Genomic DNA, 17,753 nt, shown 5'->3' with positions numbered 1-17,753 from the left:
ACAAACTGTGAGCTACAGCACAATGCCATTTTTTTGCGTCTACAGCTTAGGAACTTACGAAGATTTACTGCACAGAAGGAGGCCATTGATTTCTTTGTGTCCACATTGGCCATAAACATGCAATCCAGCGTAATGCCTCTTTCCAGTTTTGGTCCATAGCTGTATAGATTACAACACTTTAAATGCATATCCAAATACTTTTTAAAATGTGATGAGGGTTTCTGGCTCTACCACCCTATCATGCAATGTGTTCCTGACCTTGATCACACTCTGGTGGAAAAAAACTCTTCTCTAACTTTCTACCAATTACTTTAAATAAATGCTCCTTAGTTACTGACCTCTGATCATTGAGGCCCCCAGAATTTCATACACCTGAATTAAATTTCTTCCCAGCCACCTCTTTTCCAAAGTAAACTGGCAATTCTTTTCATAGATAAAAGTTGCTCCATTTCTCTCAACATTCTCGTAAATTTCCTCTGTATCCCCTCGAGTGTGATCATATTCTTCCTGAAACGTGGAGACCAGAACTGTGTGCAGTGTTCCAAATGTGGCCTAATTGGTGTTCTATAGGGTTCTCCCATAACCTCCCTGCTCTACACTTTAGCTTTGGCCAATAAAGGAAATATCCTGTATGCATTTTTGATCACCTTATCTGCCTGTCATTTTTCGTTTCTCTGCATGTCTCTGAATCCTACCATTTAATTTGTATATTATACCCTTGCCTTGTTTGCCTCCTTAAATGTCCTCACACTTATCTAGATTTCATACCATTTGCCATTTTTCTGTGCACCTGAACAGTCCATTGGTATCTTTCTGCAGCTTTCTTCTCATTATCAACTGTATGGCCAAACTTCACCTGCAAACTTCTTAATCATGCCCCCCTGAACTTTACTGTAAATCATTAGTAATGCAAAAAGCAAGGAGCCCAGTACTAAGCCCTGTAGAACCTCACTGCAAACAGTCTTCCAGCCACACAAATCATTTGCTATCTGCCACTGAGCCAATTTTTGATTCACCTTTGTACTTTCTTTTGGCTCCCATGGCCTTTTAATTATTTGATCAGTGCACCGTGCGTAAAGCCTTACTAAAATCCATGTTATGGTGGTGTGTTACAGTTCACTTGGGGAATCTGAGTTGCTGTGGCAAATTGCACCTTTTACATGCATGCTGTATGTCGTCTGCAACTATGGGTAGTGATGGCAGAGGCACCAACCGTCCTTCCATCACATGGCTGACTAAGAATCTCTCCTCTTCTTGCCACCTACCATTGGCATGTTTTGAAAGTATTTGCAGATTGATACTGAACCTGCATAGTGTCCCTTCCTTGACCATCAGGTCCTGGGGTGGGACTTGATCCAGAGCTTTTGGCTCACAAGCAGGGACTCTGTCCGCTGCACCACAAGATCGCATAGAACCCATGTGGTGATATGTGCCTGCATGCATTAAAATGTAAAGATGCTCGGTAGAGCAAGGATTAACGTGAAACTGCAGAATGGCAGTGTCCATGATGTGATGCACACAGTCACATGGTAATAAACTCTCCAAGAACAGTCTAGTTCTAAATGGCAATTTATAATTTCTTAGGTTTGTTTTTGTTTTTTAAAGTTATCTTATCAAAAGAATCCAAAATCAGAGATAACGTTTCTGATGTTACAAACGCAATATTTCACCCACACTATCTTTTGTTACCTTTCTGTTACGGGTTGATCTTACAGTGATTCTCTTAACTTATTCTATCAGAAACCTTTATTATTTTGAACACCTTTGTCAAACCCTTCCTTAACCTTTAAGGGGAGCAGCTCCAGTTTTTCTAGTCTCTCCACATCAGTGAAGTATTTTAGCCCTGGTACCATTTTAGTAATTCTGCCCTGCACCCTCTAGCTTGATGTTTTTCCTAAAGTGTGGTGCCTAGATTTGGTTGGGGTCTAATTAGTGTTTTAGAAAGGTTTTGTGTAACTTCATGGATTGCAAATGGAGGCATAGAATGAAAAAACAAAGAATCCTGTTTGTCTTTTTAACAGCCATCTCAACTTGTCTTGCCACCTTCAAAGACTTGTGTGTGTATATAACACCCCCCCCCCCCCAACTATTTCTGTATTCCTCCATTCCCTTTAAATTTGTGCCCCGTTTTCTTGTTTATTTTTGCCTCACTTCATTTTCCTTCCAAAATGATTAATTTTCACCTGCAGTGTGGTGTGCCTGTTTCAAGAGTCTCTGCCCTCCAGTTCCTTGCCTCCGTCTCGTATCATCTGCAAAGTTTGAAACTATGCCCTGTATACCCAGTTCCAGGTCATTAATATTTCTCAAAACTTTCATAGAAAAGAAGGGGATAATCAGATGGGCTATCGAGACTGCCCGAAATGTAATATTGTATGTTTGTTTTAAAGAGAGAAATCACTTCTCAAGGAAAAAGGAATCTTTTCGATCTGTGCACTAAATGATTTCACTGCTGAGCTTAAGAGGAGATATTCATTTGAAAATGTTGCCATTGGGTACTTCGACACATATAGCAGTACTAATTATGGAACTAATCATTAAAAAATTGAACGGATACCAGAACAGCTTTGAACAAAATGAGTACACTACTGAATGTAAATTTCACAATTAAAAATACACACAGCAACTGTCACAATAAGATTTGAAATGCTAAAACATTCAAGATTCCCTTTTAAGCCAACATTTTAAGTGTTCCAGAATAATTTTATATATCCAAGATAAAATTAGCTTGGGGTCTATTATTTAGTTGTAAAATTTCCTTTTTGCGATGCATCGTATTGATACAGGATCACCTTCATCAATAGCATGAAAAAATATTTTTATGCCAGCCAGAGGCTTATAGACTGCAGTGAATTGAGTTGTGACATGAACTCTGAAATCTACAAGTCTGAGTGAGACATGCTCACTTCTTGAGGGTCAGAAATTACAACTGAAAATGGTTGGTCGATGAAGTAAAGATCTATATGTGTTGGTTTTATCTCGAGGCATAAAACAACTTGTGATGCATGTTTGTCTATCGTCACTAAGCCATTAAAATGAAGCTATCTAAACATGCGGGCTGTTTGGGGGGTTTGGTGGGAGGATGAGATTGTTGTTGTTGATAAAGGGATTGCCAATGTATTCGTTATTGTTCGTTGGTGGGTGTAAATTTGGAAGAAAATGTGAAAAAGGAGAATAAAAATATTTTAAAAAAAATAAAATAAAGCTATCTCATCAAAATTGAAGGGTGTGATGTTACTAATGTTACAAATGCAGTATTTCCCCTAGAACTGCCTTTTGTTATCTCTTTGTTACGGGTTGATCTTCCAGTGATAATCTCTGAATGTTGGACTGTGGTTTTGATGTCGAGTGCAGGACATAAACTGAGTTTGGGGTTGACCTAATTTTAGCAAATAAATATGCTGTGCCTGACGGTACAATAATTGAATGCGCTTTTATGCATTCTACTTGGTGTTATAGGTGATTGTGTTGTTTTGGTTCCCTTTTTAAATTTATCCTCTCTGATAGCAACCTATTTCTCGGGGCTGGGTTCAAATTCATGAACCTGTCTTATAATATCATGAGCATTACAGGACAACCTGCTGTGCCATCTGTTCCAATTGTTTTTCATTAGATAACATATTAAAGCTATTTTATTATCAGCGCCTATTTTGCTTTTGGTATGTGAATGGTTTACCCTTATAGGGTGCACAGCAAAGGTCTAGCTGCAATTGCTGGAAATACTAGTTCCAAGGTTCTGATGAATGGTGACAGACCTGAAATATTAACCTTTTATGCTACCTGACCTGCTGATTATTTCCAACAATTTTTGTTGTTTTCTTCTCCGTTATCTTCAGTAATTTGTTTTTGTGTACAGGTTCCGCTGCTGTGCTCTAAGCACAAACTTTTGTTTCTAAACTAAAAACCTGAATGCGTTTCAATAGTTCATCCATCTTCACTGTCCTCTTGTAACTTGTTTGCAGTAAATGTAGAAAATACCAAAATAAAACCAAAGGCCTACTGTTCTCTAATATTGTACAAGGGGATGGTGGTGTGCTGTGACTGCAGTATGTGGAAATCTGTGGAATGCACGGCAATCCTGGACAACGGTATCTGCAGTACGTGTCTACAGTTTACACAACTTATGCTGAGTTGCTAAACTGGAGTCCTGAATTGCGAACATTGCAGGGCATCAGGGGGGAGGGGGGAGGAGTCGCCTCTGTATTTTGTTACTAGAAGGCATTCACACCCTTTTTGGTTAAGCACAACTTTGGAGTTCATCAATGGTGGGGTCAGGAGAGTGTGACTGTGACTCAGGCATCAGGAATTGGCATGTAGTGATGGAAGAGCCTCAACCCATGACTTTGCCCAACCGACACAATGCTTGCTAACCTGTCTGGATGAGAAGGACGACAGGGTGGATGAGCAAACTGACAATAGAAACATGGTGAAGGATGCCATCCGGCGGGCAGTTGTTTTAATGAGCGTTGTTTTAATGAGCATTCATGAGATACTAATAGAATTCACACCACCAGCCAGTAAGAAGACTGACTCGCCACTGGGAGAATTGCGACCTGCTTTTACATCGGTAGGTTCCCGCTAGATTTACTATTCCTGCCCGCCACCAAACGAGCGATAGTAGTGCCATTGAAAATCATGGGGCAATAGTTGTATTCTCTCATTGAGATGGTCCTTGCCTGGCATTTGTACTTGTTATTTGTCTCTTCACAGCCCAAGTCTGAATGTTGTCCGGGTCTTGTTGCATATGGGCATGGACTGCTTCAGTGTCTGAGGAGTTGTGAATGGTGCTGAACATTAGCAATTATCATTGCCACCCTCTGTGCTTCTTCCATTTAGTATTCAACATGGAGTACTGATTCATCAACTGAGGGAGTGCTTCTGCCTTAAATCTATGTTTGTGAAATGGCATGTCCATGGGAGTTAGACTATAGAACCTCTAGATACAGACTTGTTTTTTTTTTTTCTTTATTCCTTCATGGGATGTGACCATCACTATCAAGGCCAGCATTTGTTGTCCGTCCCTAATTGCCTTTGAACTGAGTTTCTTGCGAGACCATTTCGGAGGGCATTTAAGAGTCAACCACATGGACAGCATGGTAGCACAGTGGGTAGCACTGTTGCTTCACAGCTTCAGGGTCCAGCTTTGATTCCTGGCTTGGGTCACCGACTGTGTGGAGTCTACACGTTCTCCCCGTGTCTGCGTGGGTTTCCTCCGGGTGCTGCGGTTTCCTCCCACAAGTCCCGAAAGACGTGCTGTTAGGTAATTTGGAATTCTGAATTCTCAGAAAAAAGAGTCAACCACATGGCTGCGGGACTGGAGCCACATGTAGGCCAAACCAGGTAGAACAGCAGATTTCCAACACTAAAGGACAGCTGTGAACCAGATGGGTTTTTAGGACAATGGCTTCAGGGTCATTTTAATTCCAGATTTTTAGTGAATTCAAATTCCGCCATCTGTCAATGGTGGGATTTGAAACGGGAGCATTACCCTAGGTTTCTGGATTACTAGTCCAATGACAATTCCACTGTGTCGCTGCCTCCCCATCATCATCATTGTCAATAAAATAAACGCTGATGTAATCTTTTAATTTACCTGGCAGCTTTCCCAAAACCTTTTCACTCGAACCTAGTGAATTTTCATTTTGAGCACAAAGGAAAGCTTTTGATTTAGTTGGATCAAATAATTGGCCCTCCCATTTGCCACTCAACCAACTCCATCCGTGATCCGTCCTTTCCATGCCACCCCCATCTCATAGTTGGCAACCCGATCCATCAACCTCCTCCCATCCCTCATGGAAACAGCATGAACAAAGTGGCGGAGGACGGATGTGGCTGCATGCCCTTACGCCCATGAAAGAGACAGTGGCCACTGCTGAGACCATTTATATAATTCAATGTTATCCTTATACTCCAGCTATGAACTTTGCCCTGCAATAGAGGGAACAGTATGTCAGTGTGTGGTGCAATGTGGTTGGGTGATGTGGCTGTCATTATAGTTGGCAGTGTGATATGTGTGTCTGAGGGTGTGAGGCAGCAGTGTGTGAGGATGAGGTGAAGCTGTGAATGTGAGGCATGAGTCACAATTGATGGAGGTTGTTGATAGACGGGCGGTACAGTGTTGCATTGAGCAGTGAGTGAGGCTGGTGATACATTTAGTGGAATTTGGCATTGGACAGTGCCTTCACTGACCTTGACTGCTTGTATGAGGCCATTGCACTGCCCAGGTCATTTGGGGCTAGATTGCTTGTATTGCCCACCATGGCTACCTGGCCTCCGTGCTTTCTAAATGTTTGTCTGGAGAGTCTCCCGGCCCATGTGGGTAGAGTATATCTCTCCTTTCTGTTTCTCTCCAATGAAGGCTCTCCCGTGCTGAGCCAGAGAATCTTGGAAACCATTGTATCCCATGTGGTGCCATTATTACACCCTTTTCTGTGTCAAAATGACTTCCATAACCTGCTCCAGCCATAATATATCTCCCTTTCAATAGGTGCAGGCTGGCCTTGAAGCTATGTTCTAAATGTGGCTAGCTGAAAGTGTGTCTCATTTTTGGGCAACCTGTTGAGGCATGTAGCTACTCAAAAGCACAGTTAGTGCTGGCTGCAGACTGCAATCACGTTAATTAGCAGGCAGCATCAAGTTGACAAACCTATTACATTTTTTGGAATATAATTAGCAGGGTAGATAAAAGGAAATCAATTAATATAGTACATTTCAATTTTCGGAAGACATTTGCAAAGTTACTTGTTACACAGGATAAGGGGACATGGGGTTATATATTAACATGGATAGAGGATTGATTAAAGGACAAAATCAGAGAGTAGGAATAAAGGGCTGATTTCCCGGTTGGCAGGATTAAATTTCTTTTTAACCCCATTCTTAAAGTTACAAAGTTAGTACTGAGTGGATTGGGCAAGCCCTTAATCCATTTAATTATAGCTCCAAAAATCAATTCAAATTGAATCAAATTCACGTTCTCCACAAGGGAGACATACAAAATCCAAGCTGACAAGAAAAGGCATTGCATCTCATCTTGAGCTTGATGTGACGCTTGATCTTAGCCGAAAGGCCTAGTGGGGTACCACAAGGATCAGTGCTGGGGCTTCATCTGCTTACAGTCTGTGTTAATGAATTAGATGAAAGGCCCGAGTGCAATGTATCCAAGTTTGATACAAAGCCAGCAGGGAAAGTAAGCTCTGACGAGGATGCAAGGAAGGACAAATTCTGATCCGCAGCATCACTGGGTGTGGTGTTACAGAGGCCGGTGCTAACAACGACCCTCCTGGGGTTGTGTACTTCGCCCCCAGCTGCTTTCATCACAACACACGTGCTACAGCATCTTGAGAAAAGCTTACCGAGCCTGTATTACTGCGGTGTCGCGCAGCTCTAGCAGCTAATGCAATGCCCATTTTCCAAATTTGGACCATTCAAATTTGGTTCATTCCACGGATTCACGCATCGCTTGCCAAAGGTTAACGGTTAGCTTTAAGTGGGCCCAGGTCTTGTATTATTTAAAGGGCCAGGAACTCAACCTCTAGGTCAGGTAATTTTGAAATTGTCTGCTATTATGAAGTGTTTGAAAGATCTCTGGAGTGTTTGTGCAGGTGATGTGGTGACTTTCTGCATTCTTCAGAGAGTGTATTTGCATCCTCACAGGGAGGACAGTGGATTTGGTGACCTGTCCCTACTCAGGCTGCAACAGGTATGGGGGAATGCAGTGTCAGGGCCTCTGGTTCTGCAACACAATAGGGAGATGGAACAGGCTGCAAGATTGATGTTGTCCTCTCTGCCAACTTGGAGCTGGACTCTTCTATCTTTCTTGACAGCGACTCAGTGCTATCTGGCAGGCAAGCCAATGCACCCAGCATCTCTGCATGCCCATCCACCTTCTGTCTGTTGCCCATTGAGGCATTCTGAGTCCACTGCAGTAGTACCTGTCTGTGATCTCACCCTCCAGTGACAAATCATCCATTACCCCTGGCCTGCCTGCAGACCACTTGTGCCCGGTGCCTCATTACATGTTGATCCCACCTAGTGCCTGATCAGATAATGGGGCTTTTCATTTGTACTGGACTGTTGCACTCTCTTTTCCTGAGGCTGATGGGTGTCTGAAAGCAGAAACATCCGAAGGGGAAGGTTAGGATGAGGGAAATGGGTAGGATGGAAAACAAAGAGGTTCATGGTGATGCTATTTGCAGCTTGCTCATCATAGCAGGAATGGAGCTGAGAATGACCATAAGGCAGGAATATATCGTCGTCCTGAATTTTCTCTGTGATCCCAGATGCCATTGTCGCTGTCACAACTGGCCCCATGATACTGAGCACCATTTACTCAACAGATTTCGAGAGATGCAAGCAACCTTTCTCCCCCCTCCGGCTCTGCTCTGGTTCCTTCTATTGTGTGCCATCATACCCAACAAGAGAGAGGTGCATGCCTGCGTTGCAATGTCTGGTGATAATTACACTTCCTGAGGCACTGCTAAGGTGCCCTTGGTGTACACACACTCGGAATTGACCTCCTTGGCTACTGCCAGTCCTTTCAAGTGTATTCTTGGGGCCTCATAGCTTCCCCCTTCCCTCACCAGCATGTCTCTCCACCAGTCCACCTCTGTCGCTAATGCCTCCAGTGCTGCTTTCGAGATCCTGGTGCCCCCGCTTTGCTGTTGTGTGTAATTTTCCTTCTTTGGAATGGCAGCAATAATATTCGGCAGCAACCTCCTGTAATTCTGTGCAGCTTCCCTTTAAGAAGGATAGGCTGCCTTTAGGATTAGAATGCTGGCTGAGTGCAGAGGCAGCATGGCAGAGATTTCGCCCTAAGTTACAATCTTGGGAATAAGGTGGCAGCACCAAATTTCCATACTGATCTCCACACTCGAAGAATAGTGCAAACCAATTTTTGGCCCAATGTGACTGCAAATGGAACTAGACAGCTTAGATGGGTGGGGAGGGGGGGAGAGACAGAGAAAGGCGGTAGATGAAATACACTTGAGAGGAAATATGAGGCTGCTCACTTTGGTAAGAACCGAAAAACAGATTTTCAAAATTTTAATGATGGGAAAATGTTGGTTTCCAGAAGAATTTAAGCATCCTTGTATACCAAACATAAGGTTAATGTGCCAACACATTAAAAGTTATAAAGGCAAATGGAATGTTGGCCTTCTTTACAAAGTGGTTGGAATATATGAATACGTAAGCCTTGCTGCAATTGTACGGGACACCTGTGCACAATTTTGGCTTTACTCTACCTGAGGAAAGTTCTGGACGATGCCTTTTTAAAAAATATATATTTTATTACAAACATGGATCAAAACAGGTTGCAACATATAAACACCCCGGAAAACATACAATCAACTATATAGTCTGTACAGATTTTTCACCTTTTTCATCCCCCCCGGCGACGAACAGCTCCTCAAACACGGTCACAAACATCCCCACCTTTTCTGAAACCCCTCTGCAGAGCCCCTTAACTCATATATATTTTATCTTCTCCAACCGCATGAAGTCATACAGATCACCCAACCAAGCCGCTACCCCCGGTGGTGATGCCAACTGTGACTCCAGTAAAATTCGCTGCAGCACAATCAGAGAGGCAAAGGCCACGATATCGGCCCTCCTCCTCTCCATGAGCTCCGGCTTCTCTGAAATCCCAAATATCGCCACCAAAGGGTCCAGGTCCACTCCCTCCTCCACTATCCTGGCTAAGACCATGAACACTCCCACCCAGAATCTTCCCAATTTTTCACAACCCCAAAACACGTGCATGTGATTTGCTGCCCCCCCACCCCACTACACGTCTCTCACTCATCTGCTTACCCCCTGGATGAACTCACTCATTCTCGCCGAAGTCATACACATCCTGTGCACCTCCTTAAACTGTTTCAGGCTCATCCTTGCACATGAGAAGGTCCCGTTTACCCTATGCAGTGCCTCACTCCATACTCCCCAATTGATCTCCCCTTTCCATTTCTCCTTGATCTTCACCACCTGCTCTGGAGGATGCCTTGGAGGATGTGAGGGTTTCCTTTTGAAGGCAGATTCTCCGAGCCCCCCACCGCAATCGTGCCCGGCATGGGGGCGGAGAATGGGGAGTCGGACCCATGACGCCTTTGCGTGATTCTCCACGCCGCGTGCACATGGTCAATGAGATGCTGGTCAGGGGCCGTTGAAAGAGGTCTCCGCGGCGATTTGACGCAGTCGACCGGCTGAGTTCCCGCCAGCGTGGTTCTCGTATGGTTCCACCCGGCGGGAGCTCGGCGTCACGGCTGCGGTGGTCGTCCTGGTGGGGGGCGGGGGGGATCCGTCTCCGGGGGCGGGGGCATCCACGACGGCCAGGCCCATGATCGGGAGCCACCGATCAGCGGGCGCGCAATCTATGGGAGGCCTAGCTCCTTCCACGCCGGTCTGTTGTGCGAGTCCGCCATGTCGCGCGGGGCTGGCGCTGCACGGCCCATGTGCGGACCTGCGGCTGGAAGTGCAGGGCCCGTATCGGCAGCAGGAGCAACGTGGCGCACGCCGGGGCCCTGAAAGCCCCCATAAAAATGGAGAATCACCCCAGACTTTTTAGAAAAAAGTCCGGAGTGATTCTCGCCCGTTTTCAGGCGGGAGTGGGGACATAGCCCCATTATTGGAGAATCCAGGCCCAGGCCTATAGGGCAGGATTCTCCCGCAATTGGCGGGGTGGCCCGTACCGGCGCCAAGGACGGCGCGAATCACTCCGGCATCTGGCCGCCCGGAAGTTGCGGGATCCTCCGCAGTTTCGGGGGGCTAGGCCGGCGCCAAAGGGCCGCTGCCGGCCGGCGCAAGTTGGCGCAGGCGCAGAACTGCCGCCGTGTTTCCTGCACATGCGCAGGGGGTTTCTTCTCCGCGCAGGCCATGGCGGAGCCTTACAGAGGCTGGTGCGGAGGGAAAAAGTACCCCCACAGCACAGGCCCGCCCGCAGATCGTTGGGCCCTGATCGGGGGCCAGGCCACCGTGGGGGCCCCCCCGGGGCTGGGTCCCTCCGAGGACCCCGCAAGACGGCCGACAAGCCAGGTCCCGCCGGGATGGGCCATGCCCATTTCATGCCGGCGGGACTGACCGAAAAACGGGCGGCCGCTCGGCCAATCAGGGCCCGGAGAATTGCCGGGGGGGGGGGGGGCGCTGCCAACGGCCCCCGACCGGCGCGGCGCGATCCCTACCCCCGCCTGAAAACCGCCGCCGGGGAATTCGGCAGCTGCCGTCGGAGTGCTGGGGTGGGATTCACGCCGCCCCCCGGCAATTCTCAGACCCGGCGGGCGGGTCGGAGAATCCCGCCCATAGTCTCTGGAATTTAGAGGTGTGAGAAGTGAGGGTAGCACAGTGGTTAGCACAATTGCTTCACAGCTCCAGGGTCCCAGGTTCGATTCCCGGCTTGGTTCCCTGTCTGTGTGGAGTCTGCACGTTCTCCCTGTGTGTGCATGGGTTTCCTCTGGATGCTCCGGTTTCCTCCCACAGTCCAAAGATGTGCAGGTTAGGTGGATTGACCGTGCTAAATTGCGCTTGGTGTTCAAAATTGCCCTTGATGTTGGGTGGAGTTACTGGGTTATGGGGATAGGGTGGAGATGTGGGCTTGGGTAGGGTGCTCTTTCAAATATAGAGCCGGTGCATACTCGATGGGCCGAATGGCCTCCTTCAGCACTGTAAATTCTATGAAGTCTATGAAGTAATCTCATTTTAACCAAGGATTCTGAGGAGCACTTGATAGGGTATTTGCTTAGGAGTTCCTTCGCCCACTGAACATTCTAGAACTAGGGATGCAGTCTCAGGATAAGGAGCCAGCTAATTGGACCTGCGATGAGGAGAAATATCTTTACACACAGGTTGTGAATCTTTGGAATTCTCTACCGCTGAAGGTTTTGGATGCTTAATTATTCATTAGGTTCAAAGCTGTAATTGATATATTTTATGACTCAAAGGTGATAAAGGGATAGTACTGAAAGGCAGAGTTGAGGCCGAAGATAAACCATGATCTTATTGATGGCCTATTGGTATTAGATTTTTGTGAAGGAGATGGGCATGAGTTGGAAATGTTACCAACTCCGCCAATCCATCTCCATTGCAGAGACCCCCACCTGCTATATTTCTGTTCTGGGAAGGCAGAGACAGGATGAAGATGGGCTCACCAGCTCCTGAAGCAGCTCTGATGTGGCAACAGGGGCAGGCAGATAGCGAGGCCGGCAGGTAGGATCACTGGCCTCCAAATACTGGGACATTACCCCATTTGTAATGAAGAATGTCAGGCCCTCAAATTCCCAACTTTAACACTGCTCACCACACATGTCTCCTGATACCTCCATGCCCCCCCCCCCCCGCCTCCCATATCTCCTATACCCCCTCATATAGATTAGAATCTCTACAGTACAGAAGAAGGTCATTCGGCCCATTGAGTCTGCACCGACCCACTGAAAGAGTGCCCCCTCCAGGCCCACTCCCCGCCCTATCCTTGTAACCCCACCTAACCGTTGGACACTAAGAGACAATTCCGCATGGCCAATCCACCTAACCTGCTCATCTTTGGACTGTGGGAGGAAACCGGAGCACCCGAAGGAAACCCACGCAGACAGCGGGGGGAAGTGCAAACTCCGCACAGACATTCACCCAAGGCTGGAATTGAACCCGGATCCCTGATGCTGTCAGGCGGCAGTGCTAACTACTATGCCACCAGGCATCCTCCATACTCTCTCTGCATTGAACCAATGAATCATTGGCAAGTCCGGTAAATATTTTGAAATGATCCTGAATTTGAAAAAATAAGTGGAGGCTTTGAAAAGATCCTTTGAGAAAAGGACTTATCCAGAACCTCTTTAAAGTGCCAGTCAACCAAAGCCAATAATGGTATCAATGTCTGAAGATTTTATCCCCTTCAGATCTTTTAATCTTGTGTAAATAAATGCTCAGGTAGTGAAAAACCTCTTCTTGGAACTCAGTAAAGAAGGCATTCATAATGATGTCATCTGTTCAGCCAGCTTTGTTAATTCAGTAGCCAGATGGCCTCCTCATGAATGCCTGGCTGAGCTCCTAGAATGGTTAATCCATCTAAATTTCAACAAGCGATGTTTATACAACTGCAGAGGGGAGAGAAAGCTTTATTGGAATGACATATCTAATAACAAGTAATAACTTTGTTTATTTGAAGAGATTTTTTTACTGCCTGTGTTTATTTGTACGAGGGGTGTGAAGTGGAGGAAAGCTTCTGACATTGAAACTAAGAATAGCTGTGATTGAGAAGGCAAAGAGGCCAATATATTTCAATGAGAATATTTCAGTTGATAACTTTAAACTCCTCTGAGACCATGGATCACATTAACTTGCAAAAGGGACCCAACTCCACAATGGTTGTGGGGGGATGGAAGTTGCTTCAACTACCCATTCACATAATGGAGAGGATCAATGGTGGAAGTGTTGCATGCAGGCTCCGCTTTGTGAACATCCTAGCTCTGCTTTTTTTCCCCCTGTTTTTATACTTGCATTGGAAGCAATAGGCATGGCTTTATCCTGCATTGCAATCTTCACGTTCATTTTCAGGGGCCATTGGATTTCACCCCTGTCTTCCTTTCCTCACCAAAGGCGAATGCAAGGTCAAGTTCAGAAATCTTCATGACCAGTAGGCACAGAAGCATATATTCATAATGAGTACAAGAGGGTTATTGGATATTGGGCAAATTGCTGCAGTTTTAACTCAATAGACATTAGCCACATTACATTCTCACCTGGTTCAGAGAACTTTTAATTAATTAATTTTTTGATTGGAAGCAAATGGGTTCCTCCCTGCAGGCCATTTTGATGGGATTATAAAAAATGTTCTTGTGGTCCATAACTATTAACAATTTTTCAAGCAAGATACTAATAATGTGTTGTCCTCATCAAAAATGTACAGCATCATATATCTGATATTTGGTATTGAAGCAAAAATCCTGACATTTTATGTAGTTGTAATCGCAATTTTGAGTGAGGTCCTAAATCTATTAAAAGCTAAGTGTAACCAGAAGAAACCATGGGGACAAAAATGTATGTTTTGGAACTGATAATGCATTTAATTTTTTTACTGACTGCATATCTCTCTTTTTTTCCTAGGACATCCTCCCTTGAATCAGAACCTAAGTAAAAAAGGTAATCTCCCACTTACACTACAGTATGATTGCAGTTTCCTCAGTATTGTAGGTGAATTATTTTTTTTATTATAAAAACTAAAAAAGACAGCAACATATCTAATATATATTAATTAGAAACAATTCCAAGAATCTCTTTACAAGATTAAACTCCTAACTATTTGCCAGTAAATTTATTTTGAGAAATATAAATTATATTTGCATAAACTACAAACTACAATCCAGGTACCCCTTTATTGCGATAAACAGCAACCTCCATCGTACAATCGTACAATGGTTCAATGCCTGCCCTTGCATCCTGGCCAATTAGGTTGCAAGCCAATCCAATGATAACAGCATAAAATTAAATGGTTACATGAGAGTCAGTTCATACCAGTATCTGACAATATGGTTTCTCTCATTTAACTAATATTGGGTGAATTATTTGAGCTTTGTTTTTACTTTGTAACTGAGTTATACAGTTGTGTATCATTAACCGCTCTGTACAGGGTGTTTATAAATTCTGTGCAATTTTGTACTTGAATAATTTTGGACGAACACAACATAGTAACTTTTTCTCATCCAATTTTTAATTGAGTTCCTATATGTGCGCATTTTTCGTACAATGACCAGTGATTCTTCTTCTGTCAGTAGGAGCCATATCACACAGTTAACGATTTCCCAACTCTCACCACAAAATCAGAGAATCCGTAACAACATCATTAAAGAAGTTTCATGAATTGTGCCTTAACAGTGCTGTCTCTGTCATATGCACATCAAAGTTATCTATGGTTTAAAATTGCACAAGGACTTTATAAATGCCATGTATTTATTTTCTGCTTCCAGCTCAACTGCCACCTCTTTTTTGCTCTTTGAGAAAAATAATTATTTTAGCTTCTACTTTGGTCTCCTGTTTATATTCCCTTTCTTTCCCTCACCTTTGAGGAGAAGGAAGAAACCATTTTTCAGGGTTACCCTTCCTAAACGGTTGTTCTCATCAATGTAAAGTCTTTTGAGCCAACTCATATCTATTATAGCAATGATAATGTAGAAACATATTCCACTGCGTTTCCTCAAAGCCTACGTAGAAACAAAATGGATGCCAATCGAGGTATGGCGATAATAAGAGGGGTGGTCAAAACATTTTTGGTGGATGCTGAAGACCCTAATTGATCTGCAATTCCTGGCTCCCTGGCACGGTTTTGGTGGACACCCCAATGATGCACCTTCCCAGGTAAGCATTTGCAATGCAATTGTCCAGAAGCGTCAACTTTCCCTGGACAACTGCACTGCCCTGGGAAACATCTGACAAAGCGAACTTTGAATAATTTTGCCAGCGTTATGCTCATACATACTGAGAAAGTTAGAATTAATAAAACCACTTCTAACTTCACTAACTATTTTAAACACCCAGATTGATCCCTGTACAGGGCACCCGATCCTTCCACACACTGGATTTCCCACCCCAACCTGACCCGACACCCACTGACTGGCAACCGCGTCCACTTTCCTAATGTCCGACTCTTGCCACCCCCTAAATCCCATCCACTTACCATAGACACCTAGCTTCTCCCTGGCCTGTTCCTGCCAGTGGGACCTTTATACTCCGATGCTTTATGGCAGTGAGCGCTCCATTTGTTTTGATGCTGGACCCAGGGATACGCTGCACTGCCTGGATCTTGTTCGGCCTGAGGCAGGTAGGTCGGGTGAGACGGGCACAGACAAAGTTTGGTTCAGGTAAGTGGATATGGAGTGGCAATCTGAGGAAGGGCCCGATACAGTTCATAGAGGAGACAGGAGGATAAGGTGTGTTCCCCCAGGTCAAATAAGGAAACTTTTAGACCTCCCCTGCCCAGAGCCTCTCCTCAAGAGTGATCATCTTCTGTTACCTTCCCTTAGAATGTATCATTCCTTCTGAATTCTCAATGGTGACCATCACCACTCAAAATACCACTCCAGCCTACTAGACCAATTCCTTCCAGGTAGGTGTAGGAGTCAGTTCTTCAATATTGAAATTAGCCTTGAGCTAAAATCTCTCCATACCTCCCACTTGGCGCCAGCGTGTGAACTGCGGTTGTCTTTCACCGCTTTGTCGACCAATCCCATTTCCCATTTAAAATTGGTCCAATTGAAACCACATACAAATTAGAATAAAGAAATGTTACACCAGCTATTATGAAATAATAGAATGATTTGTTCACCGTTAACTTGTATTTATGCCCTCTTATTCGGGCCTCACCTGTAAGTTAAAAGAGTTTCTCCTTCTCAAACTTCTTCACGATTTTAAGGAACAAAACCAGTAATTGCTAGAAATACTCTGCAAATCAGGCCACATCTATGGAGAGAACATTAAAACATAAGAAATGGGAACAGGAGTAGACCACAAAGATTTCTCTGCCCCATTCTTAAATGCATTCATCGTTGACTATCTGCAACCCTACATAGCTTGTGTCTTTGCTTTTGTCATAATCTTGAGGACCTGTCTCAGGTCATCTTCTTTGTTTTTCAAGAAACATTTCCCAATTTACTCAATTCTCTGCATCCCCTCAGTTCTGTTAGATCTTTAATGGGATTTATACAGTGAATATTGATTTCATATTCCAGAGATGTGACCTGCACAAAATACTCTAAATGTAGTCTAAACAAGTTCTACATAATTCAATATTACCATCCGGCTATTATGTTCCATTCCTTGAGAATTGAACCCCAATATGTCGTTGAGTTTATAAAAAGTACAAACTACTTAGTGTTTTAGAAACCTGATTATTAATTTCTGGAACTATTTGGTCCTGTGACTTTTTAAACTGTTGAGAATGTATTCGATTTCAGCCAAGGAAAAAGTTTTTTAAAAGTGTTCTCATTCTCGATTAACAGTAAAAGTTCAATCAGTGTTCCATTTCTAATGTCCTACTTCCCGAAAAATAGGAGACCCTGACATGAAACAAATTCTAATTTAAGGTTCAGTTTAGCAGTTCCACTTCTCACAAGCCAGTCGCATTTTGGATATTTTAAATCTGCCAGGGATTAAATAAGAACCTCCAAAAATGGGTATGGGGATCCATCTGTGGCTAACTGGGGAAGTTAAACAGATATTATTAGATGAAAAGAAGAAGAATTTTGGAAAGAATAGTAGTAAGTCTGAGGATTGGGAATGTTTTGGTAGCCAGCATAGGTCCAATAAAAAGAATACGAGAGTAAGTTAGCCAGAAATAATATAAACAAATTGTAAGAGCTTTTTGCAAGCATGTAAAAAGAAGGAAAGTAGCTAAAGAAAACTGTGGCCCCTTGGAGGCAGAGGTTTGAAACGTTATCATGGGGAATCAGGAAACAGCAGAGACATTGATGAAATGTTTTATGTCTGTCTTAATCGTAGAGGACACAAGTTACGTACCAGAAATAGAGAATAACTAAGGAACTAATGACAGCGAGGGACTTGATGTAATTAACGTGAACAGAAAAAAATATTGCAGACATTTAAGGGATTAAAAGCTGACAAATCTCTGGGACGTGATGGCGACATCCTCCTGTTCTGAAAGAGGTAGCTGCAGAGATAGTGGATACGTTAGCTATGATTTTCCAACATTTCTTAGATCTTAGAATGGGTTAAAGGGTAATGTGCAAGTCTGCTATTCAAGAAAGGAGGGAGAGAGAAAA

General features: G+C 44.2%; 1 protein-coding gene across 7 annotated transcripts in view; it reads left to right on the top strand.

The window, feature by feature from the left end:
- rtn1a (reticulon 1a) overlaps positions 1-17,753 on the top strand; it is a 315,521-nt gene that overhangs the window by 69,740 nt on the left and 228,028 nt on the right. For 6 of the 7 annotated variants that reach the window (XM_072491579.1, XM_072491600.1, XM_072491606.1 and 3 more), the window contains exon 2: positions 14,086-14,121. The exons of the other annotated variant lie outside the window; for it this stretch is intronic. In XM_072491579.1, coding sequence (XP_072347680.1) covers positions 14,086-14,121 — 36 coding nt within the window. The remainder of the gene's footprint in view (positions 1-14,085; positions 14,122-17,753) is intronic. 7 annotated transcript variants of the gene reach the window in all.

Source organism: Scyliorhinus torazame, chromosome 2 (genome assembly GCF_047496885.1).
Source record: "Scyliorhinus torazame isolate Kashiwa2021f chromosome 2, sScyTor2.1, whole genome shotgun sequence".
NCBI lineage: Eukaryota > Metazoa > Chordata > Chondrichthyes > Carcharhiniformes > Scyliorhinidae > Scyliorhinus > Scyliorhinus torazame.
The sequence above is the reverse complement of the archived record's forward strand: the minus strand, read 5'-3'. Positions and strand labels throughout refer to the sequence as shown.